Source organism: Salmo trutta, chromosome 38 (genome assembly GCF_901001165.1).
Source record: "Salmo trutta chromosome 38, fSalTru1.1, whole genome shotgun sequence".
NCBI lineage: Eukaryota > Metazoa > Chordata > Actinopteri > Salmoniformes > Salmonidae > Salmo > Salmo trutta.
The window spans coordinates 30,639,508-30,661,020 of NC_042994.1; the positions used below are offsets into that span (position 1 = coordinate 30,639,508).

Consider the following 21,513-nt stretch of genomic DNA (forward strand, 5'->3'; position numbering starts at 1 on the left):
GTGTGTGTGTGTGTGTGTGTGTGTGTGTGTGTGTGTGTGTGTGTGTGAATTAAAGGGTCTGTCTAGCTCAGTAGTCTGCATATTAGTTGGAGTAGTTGGTGCACCTCTCCAATCTCTGATTGTTCTAGGTGTCTTTTGCCAGAGGTTACCTCAGCATATGTAGGCTGATGATCTGAATGATACATGGTGTGGACTGCATCACGTGGTGTACTTCTCTGAAGGACAGTGTTCTGTCCGACCCTGGAGTAGTGATCAGAGCTGCGTTGTGATGGGCCAGGTCCAGTAGAGCTGTGTTGTGATGGGCCTGGTCTAGTAGAGCTGTGTTGTGATGGGCCTGGTCTAGTAGAGCTGTGTTGTGATGGGCCAGGTCTAGTAGAGCTGTGTTGTGATGGGACGGGTCTAGTCGTGCTGTCCTGAGGCGGGTCTGGTCTGGTAAATCTGTGTTGTGATGGGCCTGGTCTAATCGTGCTGTCCTGAGGCGGGTCTGGTCTGGTAAATCTGTGTTGTGATGGGCCTGGTCTAGTAGAGCTGTGCTGTAATAAGCCGTGTCTGGCTCTTCTCTCCTGGGGATGGTGGAGGTACTGTTGTTTCAGAATGTGGGGCTGGGGACCTCTGTTGCTGGGGTGATGGGTGTGTGGGTCCCTGCCAAGTGATGCATTTTTTAGGTCCTTGGCAAAGGTTCTGATACTGTCCTGATCCAGATGTACATTATCGTATAAGTGTTGACATGTCAGAGTGGGGATGTGAGCTGTTCTGACGTTGAGCAGTGAGGCACAGTCCACAGTGATCTGTTGATTTATTTTGTTGATCAACTGTCCTGGGAAGTCTTTTCTTGGTAGGATGTCTCAGTCTTTGAAAGGGTAATTTATCTCTCTCTATCTCTCTCCCTCTCTCTCCCCCTTGACTGGGAATGTTAAGGGTGAAGAAGTTGTGAATCTCGGGGGGCCCTTGCACACAGGGGAACAATATGTACACAAAACAACTAACAACCTGGACCCCCAGGTGTCTTTCAAAACATCTGTTTTACTAACAACCTAAACAGATCATTTTTACCCTTTTAAAAATAGTTAAAGGGGAGATGTCCGGGGGATGTCTCAGTCTTTGAAAGGGTCATTGTAATTTTTAAGATGTCCCCTTTACTGATGACCTAAACAGATACATTTTACCCCCCATAAAAGAGTGTCCGAGGGATGTCTCAGTCAACCCCCCCAAAAAAGCCCCAGAGGCCTCACACCATCCTCTTTGAAAGGTTTATTGTACTCTTTAACTATGCTTCCTTTACTGACGACCTAAACAGATCAGATTTAATGGTCAAGAGGTTGTTTTCTATTGATGAAGGAATAAATGAATGAGAGGATATAGACCACAAAAAAAAGAAGATAATTGTATTGTTAACGATGTGCCCTTTACTAATGACGTAAACAGATCATTTTACCCCATGAATAACCTTTTACTGCAGGGGGCAAAAATAGGGGCCTTCAATGCTGCAGAAATGTTTGGGTACCCTTCCCCAGATCTGTGCCTCAACACAATCATGTCTCGAAGCTCTACGGACAATTCCTTCAACCTCATGCCTAGGTTTTTGCTCTGACATGCACTGTCAACTGTGAGACCTTATATAGACAGGTGTGTGCCTTTCCAAATCATGTCCAATCAATTGAATTTACCACAGGTGGACTCCAATCAAGTTGTAGAAATATCTCAAGGATGATCAATGGAAACAGGATGCAGCTGAGCTCAATTTCGAGTCTCATAGCAAAGGGTCTGAATACTTATGTAAATCATTTTTTTGAGTTTAATACATTTGCAAAAATGTATAAAAAGCTTGTTTCCGCTTTGTCATTATGGGGTATTGTGTGTAGATTGCTGAAGAAATTGTTTAATTTAATCAATTTTAGAATAAGATGTAACGTAACAAAATGTGAAAAAAGTCAAGGGGTCTGAATACTTTCCAAAGGCACTGTAAGTGAATGAGGAGAGAGCATCATTGCTATATTCTAAGTAAAATCATTGACCCATAAGAGAACACATGACCAAAGCAATGCGTGACCCATTTAGAATTAAAACAACATTAATCTTAATGAGAAATATAATGGAATAAACAAATGTTTGCATAACTAAAGACATGAAAACTGGTGGGAACATTGTATTTAGCGAGGATTTCATAAGATCAGGAAGGTTACTGAGAATAACAATAGACAATAGTAAATGTTACTAGTTTAGGGATGAAGATAGTGAAGGTTCATCAATGTTAAAGATGTTTTTTAATTTGACGTGGAAACAGCGTTTATTCAACCAGTAGGAAGCTTGTAAATGCCCCCAGGAAAGTGGAATGAGGAACTCTTCATTGAGACAATCATGAAACAGCAATCTGTGGTTGAGTTGTGGTGGATATTATAAAATAAGGATCTGCTGGAGTCCAAGTCAAACCAAGATTATCTATTTCTGAGCTCACAGAGAATAACAGAGTTTGGTATTTTATAAGGATCCCCATTAACTGTTGCAAAAGCAGCAGCTACTCTTCCTGGGGTCCACACAAAACATGACACAAAATACAGAACATCAATAGACAAGAACAGCTCAAGGATAGAACTACATACATTTTGTAAAAGGCACACGTAGCCTACATATCAATGCATACACACAAACTACCTAGGTCAAATAGGGGAGAGGGGTTGTGCCGTGAGGTGTTGCTTTATCTGTTTTTTGAAACCAGGTTTGCTGTTTATTTGAGCAATATGAGATGGAAGGAAGTTCCATGCAATAAGGGCTCTATATAATACTGTACGCTTTCTTGAATTTGTTCTGGATTTGGGGATTGTGAAAAGACCCCTGGTGGCATGTCTGGTGGGATAAGTGTGTGTCCGAGCTGTGTGTAAGTTGACTTGTAAGAACTTTGATGATATACATTTACATTTTTTACATTTTAGTCATTTGGCAGACGCTCTTATCCAGAGCGACTTACATTAGTGAATACATATATTTCATTTTCATTTCATGCATTTTTTTTGTACTGGCCCCCCGTGGGAATCGAACCCACAACCCTGGCGTTGCACACACCATGCTGGCGTTGAAAACACCATGCTCTACCAACTGGGCCAACAATGCAAATGTCAACAATGGAGCAAATGCATCACGTCCAAATATCACTTGATTATCTGTAGTGCTGGAGGAATGACACACCCAGATAAACACACAGTCAGAGTTTAAAAATTGACCATTTAAACACATGGGTTCTGATCTACTTTATATTCAAACTGAGACTCAATATTCAATTCATGTTTTCTAATAGAAACATACAAATATATGTTTGAGTATTCTTCATACAATTCAATTTCATATGGTATAAACAGGTAAACACATTATTGGTCAACAATATAAAACAACGGGAGCACTGTGTATGTTCTCTGATGAATTTTAAGTCAATGTGATGTGAAATATCAATTTACACACTAGGATAAGTAATTATTCTCTCTCCTGTGTGGATTGTCTAATGACGTTTAAGTGACTGTGATGAGTAATATGTTTTCCCACAGTCTGAGCTTTTGTAAGCCTGGGCAAAAGCTTTGCACACTGGGAGCATGTAAGTCTTTCTCCCCTGTGTGTATTCTCTCATGTATTTTCAGAGTCCCAAACATTGTAAATCGCTTTCCACACTGGGAGCAGTGGTAAGGCTTCTCCCCTGTGTGTATTTTCTCGTGTTGGTTCAGGTGTCCTTTCTGGTTAAAACTCTTGCCGCACTGGGAGCAGTGGTAAGGCTTCTCCCCTGTGTGTATTCTCTCATGTTGTTTCAGCTCCCATAAGAGGTTAAAACTCTTGCCACACTGGGAGCAATGGTAAGGCTCCTCCCCTGTGTGTATTCTCTCATGTTGTTTCAGCTCCCATAAGAGGTTACAACCGTGTCCACACTGGGAACAATGGTAAGGCTTCTCCCGTGTGTAATCTCTCATGTCGTTTCAGGTACCCTAACAGGTTAAAAACTCTTTCCACGCTGAGAGCAGTGGTAAGGCTTCTCCCCTGTGTGTATTCTCTCGTGTTGCTTCAGGTTTCCTTTCTGGCTTAAACTCCTTCCACACTGGGAGCAGTGGTATGGCTTCTCCCCTGTGCGTATTCTCTCATGTCGTTTCAGCTCCCAAAAGTGGTTACAAGCCTTTCCACAGTGGGAACACTGGTGTCTTCTTGTTGGTTTGGACGTACCTGGCTCTGGTTCCTCTGAGTCTGAGACCCGAATGAAACCTCCACATGACAAAATGGCCTTGCTACGAGGGTAAATCCTAATCAGATCCCTCAATATCTTGAGGCCAGTTTTAACTATCTTGGTGTGATTTTAAAACAAATGTTGTAGAGTTTCCTGGTAATTACTGATATGTTTACATTACTTATTTTATTCATTCTGTTTTACAAGTTAGAACACAAAAAAACTAAACAGTTCTAGGACACTGAAGACACAGACGTCGCTAGATTCCAATCGAGCAGGTGGTTCTAAATATATAACTTTCATAGCTGTATGATACAGAATGTGACCTACACTCTTCCTTAAACATAAAATAAGTAAAGAAGTAATTTTAAGTGGAAATCCAAAACGCATTTTTACGTCTAAGACACAAAGCACATCAGTAAAATCTCCCCGTTGTTGAAAGGGTTCAACACATGCTGTTTAAATGGACCAATTTCTTATTTAGACGTTCACAGGTTTTCAACATTTTGACTATCGCTGATGTCATATTTTGGGTAAAGTAAAAAATAAGGTGAAATATTTTGGGTAGATGTTCCTAAAACTGATAGTAACTACAATAAACAAAAATATAAACTCAACATGTAAAGCGTTCGATGTTCCATGAGCTGAAAAAAAAGATTGCAGAATTTTTTACATCCCTGTTAGTGAACATTTATTCTTTGCCAAGATAATCCATCCACCTGACAGGTGTGGCATATCAAGAAGCTGATTGAACAGCTTGATTATTACACAGGTGTACCTTGTGCTGGGGACAATAAAAGGCCACTCTAAAATGTGCAGTTTGTCACACAACAATGCCACAGATGTCTCAGAGGGAGCGTGCAATTGGCATGTTGCCTGCAGGAAGGTCCACAGGAGCTGTTGCCAGGGAATTTCATGTACAGTGGCAGTCAAGAGTTTGGACTCACCTACTCATTCAAGGGTTTTTCTTCATTTTTACTATTTTCTACAATGTAGAATAATTGTGAAGACATCAAAACTATTAAAAAACATATAGAATCATGTAGTAATCTCAACCAGCTTCACCTGGAATGCTTTTCCAACAGTCTTGTAGGAGTTCCCACATAAGCTGAGAACTGTTCTAAAACTTTTGACCAGTAGTGTAGAATAATATAAATGTAGATAATATGTTAATGAAGCAATACATACAAATTTGAAGTGTCTTGAGTTTTGTCTGCCTGTTCTAGAGTCTTGTAAAGATAGGGGGGGTTGACTGGGACAGGCAATGTAACATCCATAATGTTTTTAGGAAAATGTTTTTGTAAAACATGAACCTTACATCAGATCATCTTGAAACTTTCTCTCTAAAGCTAACTTTCATCAAGGTTTTATATGGTCTATTGGTTTCTCTCTGTTCATTGGCAGAATCCTTTTTTCAGTGTTATGTACAGACATAGAAAACCATCACATCAAGGAGGTGTAACATTGATGAATGTCTATTCAATGTGCAACAGTAGTCTTCTGTAACAAGTAATACGTGGTAAATATGTTTACTGTAGTTCAGATAGAGCCTGATCAGCAGGGTGGGCAATATAGTACACAACTGTATCATCTACATACAGATGTAGGTAACAGTTTATTATGACAAAACAATATTGTTAATGTATACAATATAGTTGTTTATTAGACATTCTAACATATAACCCAATGCCTAGGTACTAAAGATTTAATATGCAACATTTGAACAACAATTTTGACCACCCTTGGGTTATGATGTATATGACATGACAAGATACATTGGCTACTTTAGTAATCTTTTTTTATTGACATGTTTATAATCCAAAAGTATGTTTTTAGACAGGAGAGAAATACTGTTTATGTCAAACTGTAGAAAACAAGAACCTTTGGTGAATCAAGGACTCCCTGATATTTTATATACTACACGTCCAGAAGGCTGGTTCTGACAATAAACAAACTTTTCCGTTTCAAACGAGGCTGTCAAGACAGGACCGTACTCTAGTACTAAACTATTACACTGTTATGTACTACTAATGTACTAGTATCTAAGATGTTAAGGAATATCTACAAGGGGAACATGTACACAATATAACACATTCCCACAGCATCTAAGGATTCATATACTGACACTGACATTGTATTTTGTTATGTGACAGTAGCATAAGTATACAGAACCAGTCAAAAGTTTGGACACACCTACTCATTCAAGGATTTTTCTTTCTTTTTCTTATTTTCTACATTGTAGAATAATAGATGAAGACATCAAAACTATGAAATAGCAGTGAAGTCCTATTACCAGTCAGGTAGGAAGTAGCAGTGAAGTCCTATTACCAGTCAGATAGGAAGTAGCAGTGAAGTCCTATTACCAGTCAGATAGGAAGTAGCAGTGAAGTCCTATTACCAGTCAGATAGGAAGTAGCAGTGAGTCCTATTACCAGTCAGGTAGGAAGTAGCAGTGAAGTCCTATTACCAGTCAGGTAGGAAGTAGCAGTGAAGTCCTATTACCAGTCAGGTAGGAAGTAACAGTGTCAACACTGCCAAGTGGCTGGGATGTCCTCCACTGAGTCCACAGTCCTCTCCACCATAAACACCTCTACCACCGTCTGTTGTCTGCACACCTCTGACCAGATCAAATCAAATGTTATTGGTCTCATACACATTTCTACAATGTTATCGTAGGTGTAGTGAAACAGTGCAGTAATATCCTGTTTGGGATAGGGGGCAGTATTTTCACGGCCGGATAAAAAACATACCCAATTTAATCTGGTTACTACTCCTGCCCAGAAACTAGAATATGCATATAATTCGTAGATTTGGATAGAAAACACTCTAAAGTTTCCAAAACTGTTTGAATGGTCTCTGTGAGTATAACAGAACTCATATGGCAGGCCAAAACCTGAGAAGATTCTATACAGGAAGTGCCCTGTCTGACAATTTGTTCTCCTTCTAGGGCATCTCTATCAAAAATACAGCATCTCTGCTGTAACGTGACATTTTCTAAGGCTTCCATTGGCTCTAGGAAGGCGCCAGAAAGTGGAATGAGAGCTCTGCAGTTTCTGGGCGAAAAACAGCAGGGGTTTTTCTGAGTGGTCCGTCTGAGAACAATGACACTGGAGTGCGCGTGCACGAGACGACTACATTTTTTTCTTTCAGTGTTTGAATGAACACAACGTCGCCCGGTTGGAATATTATCGCTATTTTACGAGAAAAACAGCATAAAAATGTATTTTAAACAGTGTTTGACATGCTTCGAAGTACGGTAATGGAGTATTTGGAAATGTTTTGTCACGAAATGCGCCGGCGCGTCACCCTTCGGATAGTGACTTGAACGCACGAACAAAACGGAGCTATTTGGATATAACTATGGATTATTTCGAACCAAAACAACATTTGTTGTTGAAGTAGAAGTCCTGGGAGTGCATTTTGACGAAGAACAGCAAAGGTAATCCAATTTTTCTTATAGTAAAGCTGAGTTTGGTGAGGGCCAAACTTGGTGGGTGTCAAATTAGCTAGCCGTGATGGCCGGGCTATGTACTCAGAATATTGCAAAATGTGCTTTCACCGAAAAGCTATTTTCTGAACATCACATGCTAATGTAAAAAGCTGTTTTTTGATATAAATATGAAGTTGATTGAACAAAACATGCATTATTGTATAACAATGTCCTAGGAGTGTCATCTGATGAAGATCATCAAAGGTTAGTGCTGCATTTAGCTGTGGTTTTGGTTTTTGTGACATATATGCTTGCTTTGAAAATGGCTGTGTGATTATTTTGGCAGGGTACTCTGCTGACATAATCTAATGTTTTGCTTTCGTTGTAAAGCCTTTTTGAAATCGGACAATGTGGTTAGATGAAGGAGTCTTGTCTTTAAAATGGAGTAAAATAGTCATATGTTTGAGAAATTGAAGTTATAGCATTTTTGAGGTATTTGTATTTCACGCCACTCTATACCATTGGATATTGGTGAACGTCTGGAACGTCTGTCCCTAACTAACTATACAAAAAAATCCATGTAAATCCATACGATTCCTTTTAAAGATTTAGAAATATAGAAATTGTAGAACGAGCAATGCCAGAGTCTGGAATATAAATATATAGTTTGTTTACAATGTACATGATGGTGTGTAAAGACATTATGGACCTTATGAGAATAGAAAAGGTATGTACAGCAGTAGTTATATAGGATGAGCCTGGACTAGAATACAGGGTGGAGTACTGGGTGGTAGACGGCTAGTAACAGTGACTAAAGTTCAGGGCAGGGTGCTGGGCGGAGGCCGGCTAGAGGTGACTATTTAACCGTCTGATGACCTGGAGATAAACCACACAATAAGTATTGTGGTGGCAGCATCATGTTATGGGAATGCTTGTCACTGGCAGGGATTGGGGAGTTTGTCAGGATCAAAATAAATATGAAAGGAGCAAAGCCCAGGTAAAAGGTTTGAGGAAAACCCACCTCAGTCTTCTGAAAACCTGTTTCCATCACATCTGTCTTGAGTTTTTTATACGGTATGGCTTTACCACCATTTCTGGAGTGCATTTTGACTTTGTTGATAGCTAGCTGTGATAGCTAGCGGTGTTAAGACTTAGCAGCTAACTGGCTACCGATCAACTTATTGTGTGTATGGAATATTCATATTGGACTGTACATCTAGCTAGCTGGCTACTGATCAACCTATTGTGTGTATTGAACATTCATATTGGACTTGCATTTGTAAGACTTCTCACCTGTGTGCAGTTTCATGTGTTCTTTCAGCTTTCCTGAATGGTTAAATCTCTTTCCACAGTGGGAGCAGTGGTAGGGCTTCTCCCCGGTGTGTATTCGCTCATGAGCTTTCAGGTTTCCTAACTGGGTAAAACGCTTTCCACACTGGGAGCAGCAGTAAGGCTTCTCCCCTGTGTGAATTCGCTCATGAACTTTCAGGCATCGTAAATGGGTAAAAAGCTTTGCGCACTGGGAGCAGTGGTAAGGCTTCTCCCCTGTGTGGATTCTCACATGACTATTAAGTGATTGTGATGAGTAATATATCTTTCCACAATCTAAGCATTTGTAAGATTTCTCCCCTGTGTGTATTCGCTCATGAGCTTTCAGGTTTCCTGACTGGGTAAAACTCTTTCCACACTTGGAGCAGCGGTAAGGCTTCTCCCCTGTGTGTATTCGCTCATGAGCTTTCAGGCTTCCTAAATGGGTAAAACGCTTTGCACACTGGGTGCAATGGTATGGCTTCTCCCCTGTGTGTATTCGCTCATGACCTTTAAGGGTTCGTAACAATTTGAAACTCTTTCCACACTGGGAGCAATGGTGTGGCTTCGCTCCTGTGTGTGTCTGCTTATGTCTTTTCAGGCTTCCTAACTTGGTAAAACTCTTTCCAATCTGGGAGCAGAAGTGTCGTCTTGTTGGTTTGGATGTCTTTGGGTCCTCCAAGTTTGGTTTTCCTCCTGCCAAAGACAGTGTTAATTATTGTGTGGAAGTCGAAAACCTTAGTTTTTTTTACTACTTGAATATTGAAAAATATAAACATGAATATTGAAAACAAATGTTTATATTATTTTTAAATAGTTGAACATAATATACTTTAAGGGTATATCAGTTTCAGGATCTCTGCTAGTGTTAAAGTTATGGGCCGTTTATTACAGAGAAATTAGCATAGTAGGACATGTGCTGCTGGTGAATCTCTGATCCACCTCTACGCAGACGACACCGTTCTGTATACTTCTGGCCCTTCTTTGGAAACTGTGTTAACAACCCTCCAGACGAGCTTCAATGCCATACAACTCTCCTTCCGTGGTCTCCAACTGCTCCTAAATACAAGTAAAACTAAATGCATGCTCTTCAACCGATCGCTGCCTGCACCTGCCCGCCTGTCCAGCATCACTTCTCTGGACGGTTCTGACTTAGAATTTGTGGACAATTACAAATACCTAGGTGTCTGGTTAGACTGTAAACTCTCCTTCCAGACTCACATCAATCATCTCCAATCCAAAGTTAAATCTAGAATTGGCTTCCTATTTCGCAACAAAGCATCCTTCACTCATGCTGCCAAACATACCCTCGTAAAACTGACCATCCTACCAATCCTCGACTTCGGCGATGTCATTTACAAAATAGCCTCCAATACCCTACTCAACAAGCTGGATGCAGTCTATCACAGTGCTATCCATTTTGTCACCAAAGCCCCATATACTACCCACCACTGCGACCTGTACGCTCTCGTTGGCTGGCCTTCGCTTCATAATCGTCGCCAAACACATTGGCTCCAGGTCATCTACAAGACCCTGCTAGGTAAAGTCCCCCCTTATCTCCGCTCACTGGTCACCATAGCAGCACCCACCTGTAGCACGCGCTCCAGCAGGTATACCTCTCTGGTCACCCCTAAAGCCAACTCCTCCTTTGGTCGTCTCTCCTTCCAGTTCTCTGCTGCCAATGACTGGAACGAACTACAAAAATCTCTGAAACTGGAAACACATCTCCCTCACTAGCTTTAAGCACCAGCTGTCAGAGCAGCTCACAGATCACTGCAACTGTACATAGCCCATCTATAATTTAGCCCAAACTACTACCTCTTCCCCTACTGTATTTATTTATTTTATTTATTATTTTGCTCCTTTGCACCATATTATTTATATTTTAACTTTGAACTTTCTTCAAATTATAAATCTACCATTCCAGTGTTTTACTTGCTATACTTTATTTACTTTGCCGCCTTTTTTGCCTTTACCTCCCTTATCTCACCTCATTTGCTCACATTGTACATAGACTTATTTTTCTACTGTATTATTGAGTGTATATTTGTTTTACTCCATGTGTAACTCTGTGTTGTATGTTGTCGAACTGCTTTGCTTTATCTTGGCCAGGTCACAGTTGTAAATGAGAACTTGTTCTCAACTTGCCTACCTGGTTAAATAAAGGTGAAATAAAAATAAATAAATAAAAATGTAGCTTAAGGTTACCTAACATAACCCCGGTTCTATGATATTATAAGCCTCGTTAGTGGTGGAGTCTAGGGAGATCCAGTCAAACAACGTCAATCGAGCAACGGCCAATAGCAGACCACGCCACTTCCCTTATAAGGGACGTAGTTGCTCCCATCTTCCATGTGTGAAAGGTAACCTGGTGAATATCATAGAATCAGGGTTCTGTTAGGTAACCTGGTGAACATCATAGAATCAGGGTTCTTTTAGGTAACCTGGTGAATATCATAGAATCAGGGTTCTGTTAGGTAACCTGGTGAATATCATAGAATCAGGGTTCTGTTAGGTAACCTGGTGAATATCACAGAATCAGGGTTCTGTTAGGTAACCTGGTGAATATCACAGAATCAGGGTTCTGTTAGGTAACCTGGTGAATATCACAGAATCAGGGTTCTGTTAGGTAACCTGGTGAATATCACAGAATCAGGGTTCTGTTAGGTAACCTGGTGAATATCACAGAATCAGGGTTCTGTTAGGTAACCTGGTGAATATCATAGAATCAGGGTTCTGTTAGGTAACCTGGTGAATATCATAGAATCGGGGTTCTGTTAGGTAACCTGGTGAATATCACAGAATCAGGGTTCTGTTAGGTAACCTGGTGAATATCATAGAATCAGGGTTCTGTTAGGTAACCTGGTGAATATCACAGAATCAGGGTTCTGTTAGGTAACCTGGTGAATATCACAGAATCAGGGTTCTGTTAGGTAACCTGGTGAATATCACAGAATCAGGGTTCTGTTAGGCAACCTGGTGAATATCATAAAATCAGGGTTCTGATTGGTAACCTGGTGAATATCATAGAATCAGGGTTCTGTTAGGTAACCTGGTGAATATCATAGAATCAGGGTTCTGTTAGGTAACCTGGTGAATATCATAGAATCAGGGTTCTGTAAGGTAACCTGGTGAATGTCATAGAATTAGGGATCCGTTAGGTAACCTTCAGTTCTATTTTAATGACTCGTTAGTCTTTCACTTTGGGGATATAGTCAACTACCATAGAGCTCATATACTCTCTGATGCCAAGTCTAGACAGGATCATCCCTCAGAGGTCTGCCATAGAGCTCATATACTCTCTGATGCCAAGTCTAGACAGGATCATCCCTCAGAGGTCTGCCATAGAGCTCATATACTCTCTGATGCCAAGTCTAGACAGGATCATCCCTCAGAGGTCTGCCATAGAGCTCATATACTCTCTGATGCCAAGTCTAGACAGGATCATCCCTCAGAGGTCTGCCATAGAGCTCATATACTCTCTGATGCCAAGTCTAGACAGGATCATCCCTCAGAGGTCTGCCATAGAGCTCATATACTCTCTGATGCCAAGACAGGATCATCCCTCAGAGGTCCCCACTCTACTCACCGTATGTGTAGTGATGTCCAGTCAGTAGAACCTCATGAAGGTACATCACCACAACATGCTGCATTACAGATCTCTTGAACAGAGATGCCTTTGAACAACGCCTATGATGTAGCCATACCTCTGGTGGATTGAGCCATCAAGCCCTCCGGAGGTGTCAGATCCTTGCTACTATAGAAACTCATGAAGGTTTGGGGGTGGAACTCATTATACGGATGTAATGGCTAAAGTAAAGCGGTTTTAAACAAGATAAATCTAATTTCTATTCTTTCCAGCGGCTCCAACAGCGGAAATGGCCTCAAGCAAAACATAAAAATCCCAAGATGGGACTAGCTGTTTGGGTACTGGGCGTAGGTGACCCTTCATAAAACAACGGATCAGGGGGTGTTCCCCCACTGTATTGTTGTTGCAGCCTAAATGGCAGCCAAATACACATTTATAGTTGAAAAGGCTTTCCCTTGTCAGAAAGCAGAGTAGCTCAAAAACAGAGCAAACAAAGGGACTGATGTTTCTGATCTCACCATCTGTTAAATACACACCACTTATTGTGCTATAGTGAGTGTGTGGCTCTAGAACTCTGAATAGAGTTAATTATCAAGGAGGGCGGTCACGCATGTTGAGAAGCAGAGGATCACTAGTTTGAGTCCAGTATGGGGACAGTGGAGGAAACTAAACTGTTAGCAGCACACTGGCGTCAGTTACACATGAAATTAATAAAGTTAGTCATTTCCAAATGAAACCATGTTCTGTAAGGTCTATATGTTGGAGTCGCCCCCCCCCCCCAAAAAAAAATTATGCTTATCATTCAATCAAATTTCAAAGCTTTTAGAAAAGGCTTACAGAAATTGTTTTAAAATATATATTTGCCATTTTTAACAAGTTGTGTAGATCAGATGTTAATGAAGCTATACAGACCACATTGAAGTGTCTGGAGTTTAGTTCTAGAGTCTTGTAAAGATAGGGGGGGTTGACTGGGACAGGCAATGTAACATCCATAATGTTTTTAGGAAAACATTCACCTTACATTGGATCATCTTGAAACTTTCTCTCTAAATCTACCTTTCATCAAGGTTTCATATGGTCTATTGGTTTCTCTCTTTTCATTGGCAAAATCCTTTTTCAGTGTTATGATATTCATAACATCCATATCCACCAGTCTATCTTCATGTCAACTAACAGAACTCTGCTGGTTGTCCTGGTAACAGATACCAGTGGGCAGATCTATTGTATTTGTTCAAACTAAACTACAGCACTTACTTTGATGTGTCAAATCTGATCCTTTCTTCTCTTCTCCTCCTCTCACAGTTCCACTCAGCCCCGTTGTTTTCCTGCAGTCCACCAGCAGTACAGACAACCTCTTCATACCCAGCAGTAAGGCGCTACCAGGAGAGGCACGACACAGGGACTCCAGGAGGGAGGAAGGGCTAACGTTGTCCTGGTAACCATAAAGAGGGGACACACACACATATCATTATGGATGCTGATGTCACTGTTGTCATAAAGTGCTTTACAGAAACCCAGCCCAGACCCAGATAGAGCAAGCTGTATGCTAGACCAGACCAAGCTGTACCATCTGGTGTAATGATCTGGAGAGACTCTTCTCTGTCTCGTCAGCATCAGGATGTTGTTGAGGCTCCCCAGAGGATCCACGATAGTCATGTCTCTCTCCTGTGTGAATGAGAACATCAAGCCGATTGTAAAGTTATGATCTTCTATTGCAATCATAGGGTCTTACAAGAGGCATTAATATGTCTAAAAAGGGCCTAAAATGGCCACTTCATCATGATTTCCTAAAATATTGTTTGTGATGCAAATGTAAAAGGGTTGTTCAACAAATTGGGTTGGCTATTGCGTCCCTTTGATATTTTAAGTAGAAAATATGTACCAATATTGAATTTGAAAAGACTTATATTAGATGGGGAACTTTAATGTAGACCACATGGAGAATTCAATAAATATAATTTAAAAGTCCCCAAAATATATGTACCAATGGCGGATTGAACATTTAACAATTTCTAGAGTACGAAACATATTCAAGTGTAGAACTTCAGTAGAATGCCCCTTTAAAACCCCACATTAGTTCAACAACTGCATAGTTTGTACCCCTGTTTTTAAGACGATACTCACTGGTGGTAATCTGATATTCTGTCTCTTCCTCTTTCACCCCCAAAACGTCTTCCTTCTTCACCTTTATTGAAATAGCGTCTTCTTCCACTTTAAAAGGTTCTTTCTCTTCTTTCACTGTAACACCCTCATCTTTCACGACAATGTTCAGCGCCAGAGCTTCTTTCTCCATACAGCAGACCTCCTCTTCTTCAGCAGGGGACGAGTAGTTTAGTGAGGTCATGGTCGGGGATGTTAGCTAATCAGTTAGCATTAGCGACTAGCCTAGTGCTAGGCTCAGTATCAATCTTTAACAAGTTTGCAAATTGAACAAGCAAATTAGGTTAAAGGTCATCAGTTGATAAGTCAACAGAAAAGTGTTTACAACACTGAGATTAGCTAATGTACATTAACATGGTCTAAAGCGTCAATCTTTCAGTTTTACGTTGGCTAGCAAGCTACCGTGGTGGTTGAAAGAGTAGCGGTGTTGTTGTTCCTGAAGAAGCGTCCGTCCAGTCCATTATACGTCACGCAAGAAGCGTCACATGAAAGACGCACATCGTCATCTGATGACTGGAGTGGGTAACGCAGTTTGGAAACAATAGTTACAACACTTTTTGTATTGGAACGAACGTCATAATAATTTAACAATAAGCTGATATATTTTCTCTTCCGTCTTACAAATAATACGTTCCTGTTCACAGACGTAGAAGCTTAATATGAATATGTAGATGCTGAATAAATACTTATATGAATAGGTTGTGTTTTAATACACATTTGCTCTGTTTATTTTCACATTCGTTTTTATCTAGATGTGACCATACTATTCCCTTAAAGCCACGCTCTATAAGATACAAATCATCCTGTAAACAACAGAGCAAATGCATCACATGCAAATAGCACTTGATTATCTGTAGTGCTATACTCTGAGTCTACAAAACATTAAGAACACCTGCCCAGGGACTGCGGTTGAAAATTAGCCGGCTGGCTAAAACCGGCACTTTTACTGAAACGTTGATTAATGTGCACTGTCCCTGTAAAAATAAAATAAACTCAAACTCAAACCTGCTCCTTCCATGACAAACTGACCAGGTGAATCCAGGTGAAAGCTATGATCCCTTATTGATGTCACTAGTTAAATCCACTTCAATCAGTGTAGATGAAGGGGGAGACAGATTAAATAAGGATTTTTAAGCCTTGAGACAAATGAGACATGGATTGTGTATGTGTATCATTCAGAGGGTGAATGGGGAAGACAAAATATTTAAGTGCCTTTGAACAGGGTATGGTAGTAGATGCCAGGCGCACAAGTTTGTATCAAGAACCTCAATGCTGCTGGGTTTTTCCAGCTCAACAGTTTCCCATGTGTACAAAGAATGGTCCACCACCCTAACAGTGGAGGTCAGTGCCATTTAAAAGGAGGCAGGACAATTTGTTTTTTTCATGAGCATGGCCTTATTTCTTTTACAGCATATCAGATGACTGTCATTCATATTTCATTCACCCTGTTCAATGTAACAGCGATAGGTTTAGGCTACTACATGATACTAACATTTCCCCTATACCTATCATGAGGTTACTACAACTTAGCCTATGAATTAATATTTAGAATGTAGGTGCACACAGGTTGAGAGAAAAATTTGAGGTGACAGACAGTGACACATTCCATACTGCCTTGCACACTCTCGCCTGCATCTAGATGAAATGTAGATTCTATTGGACAAATTCAGGTATGTTTATCCCGGTTTTGTTCTGTTTAAGAAACATTGGCAACAGAATCGGATGAATGAATTCACCCCTAATGACGCTTAAACACAGTTCACAACAGCCACGTTGTATTTCTTCTCCCGTCAATGCGCTCACCTTTTCCCTTCGCTTCTGGACTTCAATGCACAACACATCAGCTGTATGTGACCAGGAGAAAAAAAACTTTCCAAACCAAACCATATCATAACTGCTACACACAGCCTACATCGTTGTCACCATATTAGCTAAAGTAACGTCATAGTCAACACAGCTAATATAAGTAACTCGTTAGTAAACCTGCTACAATCATGACAGAGCTCCTCTGTGGAGATGCTACATGTTTCATCATTAGATGCTACAGTCCTCCTTTAAGACTCCATAATGTTTCATCATTAGATGCTACAGTCCTCCTTTAAGACTCCATAATGTTTCATCATTAGATGCTACAGTCCTCCTTTAAGACTCCATAATGTTTCATCATTAGATGCTACAGTCCTCCTTTAAGACTCCATAATATTTCATCATTAGATGCTACAGTCCTCCAACAATGGGTGTCATGTGAAGATTTACCACTTGTTCTGTAATAGGAGTAGTATTTTTCCTTTTTCTTAAAACTGCATTGTTGGTTAAGGGCTTGTAAGTAAGCATTTCACTGTAAGGTCGACACTTAATTTGATTTGTTTTTGATTTCAGTCATACATTTCTTACATGAATTTATTAATATAGAAAATATCTATATGAATATTTAAAATATAAATGTTTCGATTTTTTATATATATTGTTGAACATAATATACTTTAAGGGTATATCAGTTTCAGGATCTCTGCTTGTGTTAAAGTTATGGGCCATTTTATACAGAGAAATTAGCAAAGTAGGACATGTAGCTTAAGGTTACCTAACATAACCCCGGTTCTATGATATTATAAGCCTCGTTAGTGGTGGAGTCTAGGGAGATCCAGTCAAACAACGTCAATCGAGCAACGGCCAATAGCAGACCACGCCACTTCCCTTATAAGGGACGTAGTCGCTCCCGTCTTCCATGTGTGAAAGGTAACCTGGTGAATATCACAGTATCAGGGTTCTGTTAGGTAACCTGGTGAATATCACAGAATCAGGGTTCTGTTAGGTAACCTGGTGAATATCACAGAATCAGGGTTCTGTTAGGTAACCTGGTGAATATCACAGAATCAGGGTTCAGTTAGGTAACCTGGTGAATATCACAGAATCAGGGTTCTGTTAGGTAACCTGGTGAATATCACAGAATCAGGGTTCTGTTAGGTAACCTGGTGAATATCACAGAATCAGGGTTCTGTTAGGTAACCTGGTGAATATCACAGAATCAGGGTTCTGTTAGGTAACCTGGTGAATATCACAGAATCAGGGTTCTGTTAGGTAACCTGGTGAATATCACAGAATCAGGGTTCTGTTAGGTAACCTGGTGAATATCACAGAATCAGGGTTCTGTTAGGTAACCTGGTGAATATCACAGAATCAGGGTTCTGTTAGGTAACCTGGTGAATATCACAGAATCAGGGTTCTGTTAGGTAACCTGGTGAACATCATAGAATCAGGGTTCTGTTAGGTAACCTGGTGAACATCATAGAATCAGGGTTCTGTTAGGTAACCTGGTGAACATCATAGAATCAGGGTTCTGTTATTTAACCTGGTGAATGTCATAGAATTAGGGATCCGTTAGGTAACCTTCAGTTCTATTTTAATGACTCGTTAGTCTTTCACTTTGGGGATATAGTCAACTACCATAGAGCTCATATACTCTCTGATGCCAAGTCTAGACAGGATCATCCCTCAGAGGTCCCCACTCTACTCACCGTATGTGCAGTGATGTCCAGTCAGTAGAACCTCATGAAGGTACATCACCACAACATGCTGCATTACAGATCTCTTGAACAGAGATGCCTTTGAACAATGCCTATGTTGTAACCATACCTCTGGTGGATTGAGCCATCAAGCCCTCCGGAGGTGTCAGATCCTTGCTACTATAGAAACTCATGAAGGTATTTTTTTATTTGTATTTATTTCACCTTATTTTAACCAGGTGGCCAGTTGAGAACAAGTTCTCATTTACAACTGCGACCTGGCCAAGATAAAGCAAAGCAGTGCGACAAAAACAACAACACAGAGTTACACATAAACAAATGTGCATTCAATAACACAATAGAAACATCTATGTACAGTGTGTGCAAATGTAGAAGAGTAGGGAGGTAAGGCAATAAATAGGCCATAGAGGCAAAATAATTACAATTTAGCATTAACACTGGAGTGATAAATGTGCAGATGATGTGCAAGTAGAGATACTGGGGTGCAAAAGAGCAAGAGGATAAATAACAATATGGGGATGAGGTAGTTGGGTGTGCTATTTACAGATTCGCTGTACCTGTACACAGCCATCGGTAACCTGCTCTGACAGCTGAAGCTTAAAGTTAGAGAGGGAGATATAAGACTCCAGCTTCAGTGATTTTTGCAAATCGTTCCAGTCATTGGCAGCAGAGAACTGGAAGGAAAGGCAGCCAAAGGAAGTGTTGGCTTTGGGGGTGACCAGTGAAAAATACCTGCTGGAGCGCGTGCTAAGGGTGGGTGTTGCTATGGTGACCAGTGAGCTGAGATAAGGCGGGGCTTTACCTAGCAAAGGCTTATAGATGACCTGGAACCAGTGGGTTTGGCGACGAATATGTAGTGAGGGCCAGCCAACGAGAGCATATAGGTTGCAGTGGTGGGTAGTATATGGGGCTTTGGTGACAAAATGGATGGCACTGTGATAGACAACATCCAGTTTGCTGAGTAGGTGTTGGAGGCTATTTTGTAAATGACATCGCCGAAGTCAAAGATCGGTAGAATAGTCAGTTTTACGAGGGTGTTTGGCAGCATGAGTGAAGGAGGCTTTGTTGCGAAATAGGAAGCCGATTTTAGATTTAATTTTGGATTGGAGATGCTTAATGTGAGTCTGGAAGGAGAGTTTACAGTCTAACCATAGACCTAGGTATTTGTAGTTGTCTACATATTCTAAGTCAGAACCGTCCAGAGTAGTGATGCTAGTCGGGCGGGTGCGGGCAGTAATCGGATGAAGAGCATGCATTTAGTTTTACTAGCATTTAAAAGCAGTTGGCAGCCACGGAAGGAGTGTTGTATGGCATTGAAGCTCATTTGGAGGTTTGTTCACACAGTGTCCAAAGAAGGGCCAGTTGTATACAGAATGGTGTCATCTGAGTAGAGGTGGATCAGAGAATCACCAGCAGCAAGAGGACAACATCATTGATATATACAGAGAAAAGACTCGACCCGAGAATTGAACCCTGTGGCACCCCCATAGAGACTGCCAGAGGTCCGGACAACAGGCCCTCCGATTTGACACACTGACCTCTATCTGAGAAGTAGTTGGTGAACCAGGCGAAGCAGTCATTTGTGAAGCCAAGGATATTGAGTCTGCCGATAAGAATGCGGTGATTGACCAAGCCTTGACCAAGTCGATGAAGGCGGCTGCACAATACTGTCTTTTATCGATGGCAGTTATGATATCGTTTAGGACCATCAGCGCCATGACCTGCTCGGAAACCAGATTGCATAGTGGCGAAGATACGGTGGAATTCGAACTGGTCGGTGATCTGTTTGTTATCTTGGCTTTCAAATATTTTAGAAAAGGTAGGGCAGGATGGATATAGGTCTATAACAGTTTGGGTCTAGAGTGTCTCCCCCTTTGAAGAGGGGGATGACCGCAGCAGCTTTCCAATCTTTGGGGATCTCAGACGATACGAAAGAGAGGTTGAACAGGCTAGTAGTAAGGGTTGCAACAATTTCGGCTGATCATTTTAGAAAGAAAGGGTCCAGATTGTCTAGCCCAGCTTATTTGTAGGGATTCAGATTTGTAGGGATCCAATAAATCTAATTTATGTACCAATGGCAGATTGACCCTTAAACAATTTATACAATAATGAACAACATATTCAAGTGTAGAACTTCAGTAGAATAACCCTTAAAAACAACACATTAGTTCAACGGCATAGTGTGTGACCCTGTTTAAGACAGTACTCACTGGTGCTAATCTGATATTCTGTCTCCTCCCCTTTCACTCCCAAAATGTCTTCCTTCTTCACCTTTGAGACAGCATCCTCTTCCTCTCTAAAATGCTCTTTCACTATAACAGCCACCTCTTCCATTCTGAAAGGTTCTTTCTATTCTTTCACTGTAACACCCTCCTCTTCTTCTTGTTACACAATGTACAGCTCCCGAGTGGCGCAGCAGTTTAAGACACTGCATCGCAGTGCAAACTGTGCTGTTACAGATGCTGGTTCAATACCTGTGCCGGCCGCGACCGTGAGACCCATGAGGTGATGGTAGGATTTTGATTTCTCTCCTTCTAAAAACAGAAATAAATGATTCTAAATAACTAACTGGCTTTATTTACAATTTTTTTAAACAAAGCGATTATTATTATTAATTTAGAATGAAATTAAATCTCCTTGGATATTTTCACAGATATATTATTAGCAGGACAATATATATATTGGTCATATTGGTCATGTCTCCAGAGTGGCGGACAATGGGATTGCCTTGCAGTTCTCCAGCTGTATCCACTGAAACAGCGAAGGGCGTGCAAGGTTCAAGGCAAGAGGGCACGGGGCACGGGATGGGTCGCAGAGCCGCGCACAGAAGACGGACCTAGCCCATGGGAAAGGGAGGAGGAAGGGGGGTGGACCCCCGCCCCACTGGGTAGCACAGAGCAACACTTTAAGGGGCATTGCATTAATAATGGTGCTGACTAGGGAAACGCTCCCGCTGTTCTTAGTGCCTGTCTGCACGTTCAAACTAAAACAATGTAAGTAATAATGGCGTGAAAAATGCATCTTAGATATTAATTCGGAGGGCAGATATTATTAAATATTAAAGCATTAGACCTCTCACTAAAGGCATCAGTCAAAAGTTATACTTAAATCCTAACTGGATTTAACGAAAAATTATAAGAAAAGCGCACATTTGTAAATCCCAAACGCTAAAAGCAATTGGAAAGGTAGATACAAATGATTTGTGACGTGGTTACAATAAAGAACGTAAACAAGATGTAAACAAGATGCTGTGTTTTTATTTACAGTAGTGATGGACACCTGGTGGCATTTTCAAAACAGGTTT

The 21,513-nt window shown here is 40.8% G+C and overlaps 1 protein-coding gene and 1 long non-coding RNA gene across 2 annotated transcripts; both read right to left on the bottom strand.

The window, feature by feature from the left end:
* Positions 1-8,134: 8,134 nt before the first annotated feature.
* LOC115178589 (zinc finger protein 239-like) lies at positions 8,135-12,589 on the bottom strand. Its single transcript, XM_029739844.1, has 3 exons — positions 12,526-12,589; positions 10,526-10,561; positions 8,135-9,632 (listed from the first exon to the last, which is right to left on the bottom strand). The coding sequence occupies exons 1-3, from the start codon at positions 12,587-12,589 to the stop codon at positions 8,869-8,871; spliced, it is 864 nt and encodes a 287-aa protein (XP_029595704.1). The 3' UTR covers positions 8,135-8,868.
* Positions 12,590-13,625: 1,036 nt separating this feature from the next.
* On the bottom strand, positions 13,626-14,125 carry LOC115177721 (uncharacterized). Its single transcript, XR_003872468.1, has 2 exons — positions 14,093-14,125; positions 13,626-13,957 (listed from the first exon to the last, which is right to left on the bottom strand). It is a non-coding gene; the product is annotated as an uncharacterized LOC115177721 (long non-coding RNA).
* Between the last annotated feature and the right edge of the window lie 7,388 nt (positions 14,126-21,513).

Bases quoted from the DNA above. Each gene is read 5' to 3' on its own strand.
- LOC115178589 (XM_029739844.1), bottom strand. From the start codon at position 12,589: ATGCAGCATGTTGTGGTGATGTACCTTCATGAGGTTCTACTGACTGGA. The intron at 10,562-12,525 runs GTGAGTAGAGTG...GCTTTAGGGGTG, and splicing joins TGGACATCACTACACATACG to ACCAGAGAGGTATACCTGCT. The intron at 9,633-10,525 runs GTGGGTGCTGCT...TGTCTTTGGCAG, and splicing joins TGCTGGAGCGCGTGCTACAG to GAGGAAAACCAAACTTGGAG.